At 39.2% G+C, this 12,680-nt stretch overlaps 1 protein-coding gene across 1 annotated transcript in view; it reads right to left on the minus strand.

Annotated features, from left to right (window-relative positions):
• The window catches only part of LOC126210208 (nuclear RNA export factor 1-like), a 204,129-nt gene that overhangs the window by 38,442 nt on the left and 153,007 nt on the right, over positions 1–12,680 (minus strand). The window contains exon 11 of the mRNA XM_049939387.1: positions 1,329–1,555. Coding sequence (XP_049795344.1) covers positions 1,329–1,555 — 227 coding nt within the window. The remainder of the gene's footprint in view (positions 1–1,328; positions 1,556–12,680) is intronic.

Consider the following 12,680-nt stretch of genomic DNA (forward strand, 5'->3'; position numbering starts at 1 on the left):
AGGGTAACTGCAGCCACGGTCTCCGAGCTGATAGTCCATGCTGCTGCAAACGTCGTCGAACTGTTTGTGCAGATGGTTGTTATCTTGTAAACGTCCTCATCTGTTGACTCAGGGATTGAGATGTGGCTGCACGATCCGTTACAGCCATGCGGATAAGATGCCTGTCATCTTGATTGCTAGTGATACGAGGTTGTTGGAATCCAGCACGGCATTACGTATTACCCTCCAGAACCCACAGATTCCATAATCTGCTAACAGTCATTGGATCTCGACCAACGCGAGCAGTAATGTCGTGATACGATAAACCGCAATCGCGATAGGCTACAATCCAACCTTTATCAAAGTCGGAAACGTGATGGTACGCACTTCTCCTCCTTACACAAGGCATCACAACAACGTTTCTCCAGGCAACGCTGGTCAACTGCTGTTTGTGTATGAGAAATCAGTTGGAAACTTTCCTCATGTCAGCACGTTGTAGGTGTCGCCACCAGCGCCAACCTTGTGTGAATGCTCTGAAAAGCTAATCATTTGCATATCACAGCATCTTCTCCCTGTCGGTTAAATTTCATGTCTGTAGCACATCATCTTCATGGTGTAGCAATTTTACTGACCAGTAGTGTATTATGAAATAATATAATTTGTCTAAAATTTCACAGTGTGCAGAATTTTTGCAAAGACCTTCTGGAAAAAGAAAAGTAATATAAAAAACAAGGAAAATAATGGAAATACAAGATTTGACAAAGCCACAGACACTTTCATAATGGGAATGAGTCAGTCACTGATCAATAAAGGATGAGATGGAAATTGACACCAAATGAAACCAGAGGGACTGGACTATTTTAGCACAATCAACGATGTTTTAAAAGTATTACCTTGAATATCACCACCTTCATGCTTTCATGTGAAAATTATAATCTTTTGGTTTCTTGTATTAAAACTATTATAATCAGCCTCCTTCCTAAAAAATAAAATAAAAACCCACCGTGATGTCCTGCAGTGGTTAAGGCATTGATTCATACCTGGTCATTCTAATTTCTGCTTTCTGTGGTTTTCCTAAGTCACTTCAGGAAATTCTTGGATAGTTCCTCACATAAAGCATTCACAGTTCTTGCCCTATCAAAATTATGTATGGAGAACTCTGTTAATGGAGTATTTCACAACAGCCTCAGTTCTTTGTTTTTCAATAAAAGAGAGAATAATGCAAAAATTTCTTTGATTTTATTTGTTTATTTTTTTGGTTGCTTACCATGGGTTGAAAGAGAGAGAGAGAGAGAGAGAGAGAGAGAGAGAGAGAGAGAGAGAGAGAGAGAGAGGGGAGGGGGGCTTACCTTGCATTTGGAGTTGTCATTTGTGCATCCAAACACAAACAGCTCAATGAGAAGTAAGCATTCTTGTGGTACAATCCACGGAGTTTCATTCGATCGCTGTCATCATAGAGTGTGAAAAAGTGCTCGATGAACTGGTCAGCAAATTCACCCGGATCACCAACACCATTCACAATGAAATTCGGCTTACAGTAAGGTATGCATGGTGAGGTGTGTAGGTAAGTCCCATCCTTAACACAACATAAGAAATATACAATTACAAATGCTACACTAAAACATACACTTTCTAACTACATCACACTACATTTTTTGACATTTCAAATACTCTACAATAACTAAACCTCAAAACACAACAGCATGATTATTAGGTCCTTGCTGTATGAGAGATTTTTGGCCTTCATCTACAGGTTGGAAATCAGCATGGATACATCTTCATAAATCTGGAAGTAGCTTGGGAAAAGGTAGAATATAATCTCAAATAAAAATGGAGGAACATTGAGTGGCCACCTATTAACTGAGAGACCTCTCACAGCTATTCTCATGGCAGAAGAGTCGTGGAACATGAATACTGAGAATGTCTACAACAGTATGCGACTAACATATGATTAATCCTGTAACTGACAAGATTTCTGAAGCAACACTGATTTCCAAAAGCCATGTATGAGCACCAAGAGTCCACACACACAAACTGGCAGTGCTGCTCACAGTCAGGCATTGGCTGCACTCAGATGGTAGCTTCCACACTTGAAGAGTGGTGTTATGTAGGCAAATTACAAAGAAATTTTGATAAAAAAAATGGGGGAAGAAACAATACAGATTTCACAATGTGACATCAAAAATAGCTGTTCTACAGGGGAATGAATGTCAGACTTCGAACCAGCATAAACATGGCACAAATGAAACTTTTACATTTTCTATGAAACGTGGGACAGAGTGAGAAGTGAATACACAGGAAACTATGGTACACAAAAGAAATGGTACATAATGTACAAATGCACCAATCTCAATGACACCAGTATGTTCTGAGGATGTTAGAGAATACGCTGCCAGGCAAAAGGCTACAATATCAACCATTGGGAAGACCACACTGTCTCTGGATTGAACCATCAATGTAGTCACCAAACATCAGATACTCAAAGCTGATGATGATGATGATGATAATGATGAGAGCATGTATACAGTGGGTTGTAAAAGAATTATGAGCAGCCAGACAGTACAAACCTAATACCATTTTTTCCCCTTCACTCACCACAAACTACAAAAAAATTTCACGCAGACTATGTTGGGTCACTTTCCATAAAACATACACATACATTTACAGTTATTTACATACAAAGTATTATGGAAGGTAATGGAAGGGTTTAATTTCTTACAAGCAACATCCTACACTTTCCAATATAATTAAAAACAAATTTATAAAGATATTTCATTATTGCATACAGGAAGCAACAGTCCTTTGAGGAAGGAAAAACATTTTTTCCAAAAATTTTAAAGCAGTCTCAAATAAATGATTAAGATTAAGGTCAGCTGGACAGAGCACCACCTTCTCTCTTGTGACTGGAAACATCAGCTGTGCACCAAGCTCAATCAATGAAGAAAAGAACGAATGACTAGGCCGTGCTGGAGGTTAAAGTTATGATTCCATTGGAGCTGTAAACTTTGTGTCACAATCAAAAATTTCTTGACATTTAATACAGACCCATTTCAGATGTGATTCTTGCATATACTTTTTAATTTGGGCACAGCTATGTTTCTACAAACATATTACCATATATGTTTGAGTAATATCAAGAACTTGCAAACACAATGGAAAATAAAACACAAACTGCATACACTATTGTTGCAGAGGTTTATTTGCTGTATAGTCTACATTAATTCAGGCATAGGGGAGCGAGCATGTGTGTGTGTGTGTGTGTGTGTGTGTGTGTGGCGAGGGGGGGGAGTTGGGTGTTAGTAAGGAAGCTGCACTATACTGTTTAATTCAAAGCAAATTCCTGGTCCCAGGCTACCACAGATGGAAAAATGTTGACTTTTTTCCATATATTAAACATCAAAACACACTTTCTCTGGAATGGAGAAAGTTATTTTATTGTCTTTTATATTATTTGAAAGATGAAATTATTCTGATAAACAGTGTTGGAGGAGGAGATAATTGTTTCATGTCCTATCAACAATGAGGTCATTAGAGACGGAGCACAAGTTTGGATTAGGGAAGAATGGGGAAGGAAATCAGCTGTGTCCTTTCGGGGGAACCATCCTGGAATTTGCCTGAAGCGGTTTATGGATCCTAATGTGAGTTTGAACCACCCCCCTGCCGAATGTGAGTCCAATATGCTAACCTCTGCACCAACCCACTCAGTGACAAAACTGTATCTTCAGGTTTAAAGTATTGCCCCCATTCTTTTTATGTAGTCACCTAATCTTTTCATTTGAATTCCTTTTCTTTTTTTTTCTCTCAAAAATTGACAATTCCAATTTTTCTTACATTCTCTGAAAAAGAGAAATTAAATTTTTCAGTGTAACAAGCTTTAACAATGTTTTAAGTTTTAACTTCTGTGTCAAATATCTTTATTGCAACTGTGTTATAATTTTTCATCTTAAAAGCATCAATCTCAAAAAATCTAAGAATTTTACAGGAGTTGTATATCTGAGGATACTACACATTTAAAAAAAAAAAAAAAAGTCTTCACTCAAAACCCTCCAAATCAAGAGAGGTTTTTGAACGATGTGACAATGTGGAAGCTACAATGAAAATAATGCATTTATTATTAGTTTCATGGTTGTAATTTTGAAATAAAAAATTTTTTTTAAGTATTTCCGGAATGTAACAGAACCTCAAGAAAAATCTGAAACCATCCAGATAAACAGTATGAGTTTTGCCTAGCATACAAACATGAGGATTCACAAATTGACTGTTCCATTATTAAAAGATAAATAAATACAGCAGTTTACTAAATTATTTGTCCAATATTTTTCTATCAGTCATGACAAACACTTACATCTTGTCTTCTGCTGATATGAAACTTTCTGGCTGATTAACATTGTGTACCAGACTGGAACTCAAAACTGGAACAACAGATTTCCAAATGGTTGGATTCGTAGGAATGTGCCATTTCCCTGGCCTCCAAGAAGTCCTGATCTTACCCCCTTCTTTCTTCTTTTCTGGGGCAACATACAGAACACTGCCAATGCAGAAAAAATTTGAAATATAAGACATTTACCAGAGCGAATTTTGACAGGCATCACCACTGTAGCACCAGAGATCCTAAAAAAACATATGGCAACAAATTGATCATTGTTTTGATGCCTGCAGAGCAAGAAATAGAGCTCACATTCAAACTTCTTAAGATATGAAGAAAATTTTCTCTCTCTCTCTTCAATTTGACATTTAATTGTTGCATTATCTTGACCTTTTTTTCGGTAGCACTTTTTCAAGATCTCTTCATTCATTTTGGAACAGCCTGTACTGTGGTTAGGCCAGAGTAGTAAACAGCAGGTTATAATGTCATTTGAGCCCTCATCCAGAAGGGTGGATGCTGAGAGACCGGGACACTGGGCAGGGTTCCCATCTCCATTGGCACTCATTCCTTTTGCAGACTGTTCAGCCAGTGGCAGGGCCAAAAATTATACAGCCACTGCAGGTAGAGCCCTGTTGTCAGTGGAGGTGGGGTCAGGGCAGCCTTATGCCTGCCAACTGGGCTACGGATATGCCTGGCAGTAGGAGTGTGTCTGTCGATTGCTCACCAAGTTTGGTGTGTCCAGCATTCCCATTCAGTCTAAACTTTGGAAGCAGGGAATGTCTGTTGCTGGTCATGTCACCTCAAATCCACCCAGTGGCTTGGCCAATGGTGTGAACCCAGATTCAGGATGCCCACACGATAGTACGGTGCACATGACCAGAGGCCCTGAGCTCACAGTCAGATGCAGAAGGTCAAATAATGGAAGGGGTCAGCACCTTTGAACAACTGCAGAACGGCTAGGTCAATTAATGGTGCTGGGTCAAGACAAGTCAAATAAGCTATTGAGAACTTCCTCAGAGGACATAATTTGCTCAGCCTTCCACAATTGCATCTCAAATGTCTCGATCTCTGCTCCACCTCAGAATAGACATCAGGCAGAAAGGGGCCGACGGTCAGGTGTTCGCGCCACTGAGCTGGCAGAAGTGTCTGAATGTGGAGGCTATAAACTGGGAGCCAGTTTCTAGAGCATGGTTGTCTGGGTTTAAGCCAGGCTCAGAAATGCTGCAAAGGAGCCAACTGGTTTTGCATCATTTCTATGCTTTCCTGAAACACAAGTCCTTTCATTCTGGACATCCCAGTGGAATGTAGAAAGTAACTGGAGGATGCAAGCATGGCACGAGGACAGAATAACAACTCCGCTGTAACAGAACAGTCTTAGATTTGATACTTATTAAGTAAGGAAGTATACAATATGAATTTTGTGTAGCAGCAAGTGACAGACAATTTTAATTTATCGATGCTTTATCATTTTCTTTATGTTGTTGTATATTTATGTTGTAATTAGGTGTAAGGACAACACGAACAATAGACTGAACACAACTTTATGCCACGGAAGCATTAACAACTTGAACACAGTATTTAAGTAACATCCAGCAGGAAAAAACAATAAGCTGTAGCAATACACATTGAGAAATGTGGTCGAACATAGCTCAGCTAGCCTTCAGGCTCTAACAGTGATCAGTGATCTCTCTCTCTCTCTCTCTCTCTCTCTCTCACACACACACACAACACACACACACACACACACACACACACACACAAACATACACATGACAGGCGCCCTCTGCGGACAACATAATACTTCCGCACATTTGGCGATGAAAATTGTGTACCATTATCAGATACATATGTCGTGGTCATGTCTTTGAGTGAAAAAATTTTGAAGAAGGCTCAGATGCTGGCAGTTATGGATGTGGAAACACAACAAACGACACAATGAACACAAGAATGTGTGTCAACAACCAACAGCCAATAACTGTTGAGAAATGGGCCAGTGAGTGTATACAGTCCCACGCATGCAATGGTGTCGGCCAAGGGGACAAAGGTGCCTGGGGAGCTGCCTGGTGCACCGCACATTGTGAACAGGAGGCACCCAGGCAGGCAGCGTCTCTGTCTGAGCCAGGGCAAAGCACATGTCGACGGGTCAACGCTTCAGTGTGTGATACACCCCAATGATCTGCATGTAATAAACAGAGAACATCTGAACAAAGCACTGAGGGGATCACTACCCGAGGGGCTGCGTGTTCCATATGTAAGAGCAGAACACCATCCACAACAGAGAATCGATGTCCAAAGATGGGATGAACACAGAGGTCTGGTGTACGGTAATGTGGTGCATCCAGCCAGCTGACCAAGTTGTACAAAAGTTATGATGTTCTACAAAACAGGAACCGAAGCAACAGCCTCCACGATCTGTGTGCTAGTTAACACGAAAACCGTCAACTGCCTGCTGTGCAGTGACATCATTGTGAAAACAAAGCAATTCCTCCTTATCAAATCCTGGGTCCGGACCAGCTGGCAGGCAGGACAGAGCATCAGAATTTGCTTGTTGATCGTAGGTCGGAAATGAATCTTAGTTGTGACACGACAAGAAAATAACCCAACTGTTGAACACGATGTGCCGCTTTATCTGGTAACAATTCAGAAAGACTGAATAACTAAATCGATGATTTATGATTGGCACCTGGCGGAATTTGGTACCACAGAGAAAAACGTGGAATCTTCATACCTTTTAGTTCTGTCTTTATTAATCAGAGTACGGTTTAGAATAGCTTCTCCTTATGTTTATCAGTCACATTGTCTGTAAGCAAATAGTTTCATATTTGTCAGAATATCCACAAAATCAATTAACATTTCTCTGTGTACAAGACATAGTCGTGTGTTATGAGTTGCATTTGCATGAGTGTGTGCATGCGTATGTGTGTCTATTGTTGACAAAGCCCATTGCCCGAAAGCTTTAAGTGTGAAAATCTTATTGTTGTGCCTATCTGCGACTCAGCATCTCCGCTATATGGTGAGTAGCAACTTTCCTTCTCATAGTATTGTTACATTCCATCCTGGATTTTCCATTATTTGATTTTAGACTGTACTCATTTCCACATATAAAAACTTTCCCTTTAAGAAACAAAAAGAGCCCTGCTCTCCACTTAAATCATTATATCCTGAAATTACTTTTTACTTTAGGTTAGTTCATATTGATTATATTTCTCTATAAAAAGGAGACTGTCTTTCTTACTAAGCCATCTAACTCTTAATGTACCAACAACTTAATGTCATCAGTTAGTTCAGACTCTGCGTAGTCCCACTGTACATGTCAAAATACCCTATGAAACCTATTCTCATTACCTTACCTTACTCCAATACAAGGTTTGTGGATTACTTCCATTCACCTTAGATAATATCTTCATTCTACATACAATAACATAATTGTGCTAATTCAAGGAATATGAAATATTCTGGAAACTTCCTTTTGCTTTGTCAGCTTATATTCATGATCGCATACTGTGTCTCTTTTGTACAACAAAGGCAGCCAGTGTTACTTCACTCTTAACTCAATAAATGCATACACTAGATACATACATTCTTTTATGCACCCAAGGAGCTACAGGCTGATTTGTAAACTCAGTCTGCGATTGCTGACTGCAAATCCCAAACATTCATAAAGTCAAGCACGCCTCCTTTGACAATAACCAGGTTAAGTCTCTTTACAATGTACAAGTTTGGAGAATATTTCATGAATGGTGACAACAGTTACTTGCTTCTACACCACCTTCTGCAGGCACATACTTCTTAATTACCTTTCCATTTAAGATGACACTGTGCTCTTACAAACACACAAACACAATTGCTGGAGCTCATCCAAGATCATCCTGCAGACACTTATTTAAAGAGCTAGTGATCTTCACTGTAGCCTCACAATATATATATTCACTTATGAAATTTGTTATTAACAATCCGAACGAATTCAAAAGTAATAGCAGTGTACATGGCTACAACACTAGGAAAAAGGATGATCTTCACTACTCAAGGTTAAATCTAACTTTCGCTCTGATGGGGGTAAATTATGCTGCCACGAAAGTCTTTGGTCACTTACCTAAAAGCATCAAAAGTCTGACAGATAGCCATATAGCATTTAAAAGGAAATTAAAAGAATTTCTTAATGGCAACTCCTTCTGCTCATGTGATGAATTTTTGGATATAATAAGTGGGTAATTTCCCCAACCCCCACAAAACAAATTTAAAAATATTAAGTGTCATTTAATATTTTGTGTAATGTAAGATCTTGTATAGACACCTTTTATTAACCTGACACGTTCCACGTCATTACGAAGTGTCGTATTCATGATCTATGGAACAAGTACTAATCTAATCTAATCTAATCTAAACACAGATGGGCAATTCTGCCTGTGAGAATTTCATTTGACTTTGAACACATGCTCTCTTACGCGAAGCCCACAACTCTGTTTAACAACTAAACTTTCAACTGCCACAGTTGAAAACAAATGGAACACATAATAATACTTCCTACATTATATATTTAAACTCTGCTAAGTTCAAATGTATATACAAAGGTAACTTCACCTCAGGTAAGTAATTAAAATAAATACAGTAAATTGTAAAAATTCAGTCTACAGCTTTAAAATAAACCCTAGACCTTTCTCCCATTTGATGACAGTTTAACTTAAGGCACACTGCATTCGTAATGATCTTTAGGTGCCCTCAATGTAATATATCAACAATGTAGGATAAGACAGACTACTGGTACTTACCGTAAAGAAGACACATTAAGATGCAGGCAGTGCCTGTCTGCAACTTAACATGTCTTCTTTATGGTGAGCATTAATCTGTCTTTTCCTGTGCCTGTCTGCAGCTTAATGTGTCTTCTTTACGGTAAATAGCAATCTGCCTTTTCCTACATTGCTGATATTCCTACCTGGGGTTTCCTTTGTTTGATTTTGCTCAACATGATATATGATAGCCCCCTCCAGGGTCAGGAGAACCTTAAGTTTCTTCCTGGTTCTCTGCTAAACCATTCACTCCTTATAAGTATACACATATCACCTACATTGTGCAGAATGCTTGTCATAACAAGGCATCATAGACTGAAGCAAATGAACAGTGTCACCTAGTAAGAAACAAAGTAAATGAGGACTTTAGACACTAGATGATCAAATTTCAGATACAAGAGGACTGGTTTTCACAAACGCCAAAAGTTTACAAAATAAGTTAAAAATACACGTCTACAGCTTAAAGCTTCTTTTAAATACTCACTGATGTTTACACTCTTATTAGTACAAAATTTAAATCCTGTACACATACAAATACCTCAACTGGCAAGTGTACCCATGTGCCCATCAGTAAATTTCAATCTCAAATCTTCCTCTGTGTATTCATTACAAGTTATATATTTATCAGACTTAGGTTTACACTTCGGTAAGCTCACTCAGACACCCAAATTCTCTCTTAATGGCTCCACTGAGCTGACAAAACATTTTAAAATTGTTCTGGTATTTGGAATCACATTCCAATTCTTTCCACAACTATTGAAACTCTTTTCTGTTTTCTTCTATATCATCCACAGAATTAGGTGTAGTACTGGCACAGTCTACTTTTACTCATACTTTCTGGTCCTCCATTAATTCCTGTAGCTGTCCCTCCAAGCTAGTCAATGTGTTCTGAGCACCCAGTGTTTCGTTAAATTCTTTATCTCGCTCTAACACCTCTGCTTGTCCTCGCATATCTGAGATTTGATCATTTAATGTCTTGAGTCCTCATTCACTTCATTTCTTACTAAGTCACACTGTCTATTGATTCAGTATGTAAATCCTGAGGTAAATTTGATATTTTGTTTCTAAACTACAAATCTTAGCTCCTTGTTTATTAATGTTAGAATTTAATTCTGTTTTTACTGTTTTTTATAAATCTTAATACCTTCTGTCTTAATCTCATTCATAAACTCCTCTACTTTTGCCAATATGGCTGTTACAGTCCCTTCCATTCATTGTGTGACAGCAGGAATACAATACAGACCCAAAATAAAGATTACTTCAATAATGTCACATCACTTCTTATTTACTCTTACACACCAATTCAAATCTTTGGGAATTTAAATACAAACAAAGCACACGAATTGTTCCATTAAGTTTCGGGTGTGCAGCCGCAAGAAATCTCCTTCTTCTAATATTTCGGCTGTATAACGTTCAGCCATCTTCAGAGTGAGCCGCAAGACTGCCGCTCCAGTGCTCGCTTCATCCCTTTATACTGTTGTAACGAGCGACTGTGCATGTGGCCACAGATGCAAATGCGCCAGAGACGTTGGTTGGCAGCAGAGACGTGCATAATGCGCGAGTTGTATCTATGACTCCGCAGTCTATCTGTGTTGGCATATCGATATATCATTGTGAGCTGCACTGTGACGACGTCTTTGCGAGTTTATTACAGCAAGTGCCGGATTCCATGATTTATCAAGATTGAAACCACTATCTCTATTAATTAAATTCGTCATCAAGCGAATTTCAATTGCCTCCTTTACTATCGAGTCCCAACAGGATGATGTAGTTGCCAAAATTTCGATGTTGTCATACAACATACTGTGACCATTATCAATACAGTGCTCTGCCACTGCCGACTTGTTAGGTTGTAAAAGTCATGTGTACCTCCAGTGTTCTGTACATCTTTCTTGGACAGTACGAGTTGTTTATCCGATGTAAGAAAGGTCACATTCACATGGAATTTTGTAAACTCCAGATTTTCGGAGCAGCAAATCATCTTTGACGGAGCCCACGAGTGCAGCTGTCTTGGGTGGAGGACGAAAAATCACTTTTACTTTGTGTCTGCCGAGAATGCGTCCTATTTTTGATGAGAGGCTACCCACATATGGCAGGAAGGCCATCGATTCAAAGATTTCTTCATCTTCTCCTGCTTTCTTTGTGGCCTCTTTCGGTTTCATTTTCAGTGCCCTCTTGTTTGTTGTGGAGAGTACCCATTGTCTTCAAACACTCTTTTTGAGTGGGAAAGTTCATCTCGCAGACTGCTTTCGTCAGAAATAATATGCGCTCTGTGAGTCAAAGTTCGGAGAACACTCATTGTCTGGGCAGAACGGTAGCAGCTATTTGCACATCAAGTACCTCTGAAGATTCACATCAAAGCACACGAAATCTCAGTTCTGGGCTGAGTGTATGCTCACCGGATGATGGAAATAGCTCACTGTGCTGCAATGCTGGTGAGCAGCAGTTGTGTAACTGATGCAGCATGTAGGTGATCTGCATCATGGACAGTGTGTGTAGGTGAGCCACTGTCATGTCGACTGTCAGATGCTGTAGCGCCGCTGTGGACAACTGAGTCAGCTGTAGCCCTCCGACCTGAGACAGGAAATCTTCTTAGTCAAGCAATGAAATGTTCTAGTATTTGAGTGTCTGATTTGACTTGAAAATAGTCATCGTCGGAATCGCTACAGACAACAAAATATAATCTCAAACTTCCATGTTTTGTTCAATCTTCCTAAATTATTCTTTCAGATAGTATTTCTTCTTCTTCTTGTAGTTCTTCTTCCTCTAGTACAATTCCTTCTTGTAGTTCTTCTTCTTCTATTCTTTCTTCTTTCTTTTTGTAGTTCAATTTATTAGGCTACACTGTGTACCTTTATTCTTCTTTACTGGTTGTTGTTGATGCCACATGTCCTTGACAGCAACTGATTTTCTTATTCTATCTTTCTCCAGCAACACTAATCCAAGTCCTGCACTTTGGTTGCCATAATGGAATATAATGTGGACGGTTTTTTGGTACGGCACCAATGTTACATCTCCTGTGTTTGATCTGTAACCCTTTGATGTTTGATGTTAATAGATTTATTTAGTGAATTTCTTTTGCTCACCTTTCTTGATTTTTGCTGAGGTGGCCTTGCTAGTCATTTCCACCCAACCACGTTGCAGCAATCTTCACTAGACTTAGTCCCTTAGTGTGTGGACAGGTGCTGAAAGACAGCGTTAATTCTCTTCCGTGCTATGTGAATGATGTAAATGACTGAACTTTAAACCTTCCTTATTACTTGGACAAGATCGAGACAAAAAGTTTTTTTTTTTTTTTGCACGTGCTAGTTTGACAGTCATTTGCCACAGTGTCCAATGTAGTCATGACCTTTTCTCTTTTTGTTTTTGTCTTGTAAACACCTTCAAAGTATGACACCAAGGAACAAGTGGCTCCCCACACAGCAGGGTGAGACACTCACTCACTGTCTTGTCTTGTTCAAGTGATGGGTTCAAGATGTTCTCCCATCTGCACAATGTATAATAATATCTCCCACAGAGGGATGTCCCGACGCTTACTACCAAATGTC

This window comes from Schistocerca nitens, chromosome 10 (assembly GCF_023898315.1).
Source record: "Schistocerca nitens isolate TAMUIC-IGC-003100 chromosome 10, iqSchNite1.1, whole genome shotgun sequence".
Lineage (NCBI taxonomy): Eukaryota > Metazoa > Arthropoda > Insecta > Orthoptera > Acrididae > Schistocerca > Schistocerca nitens.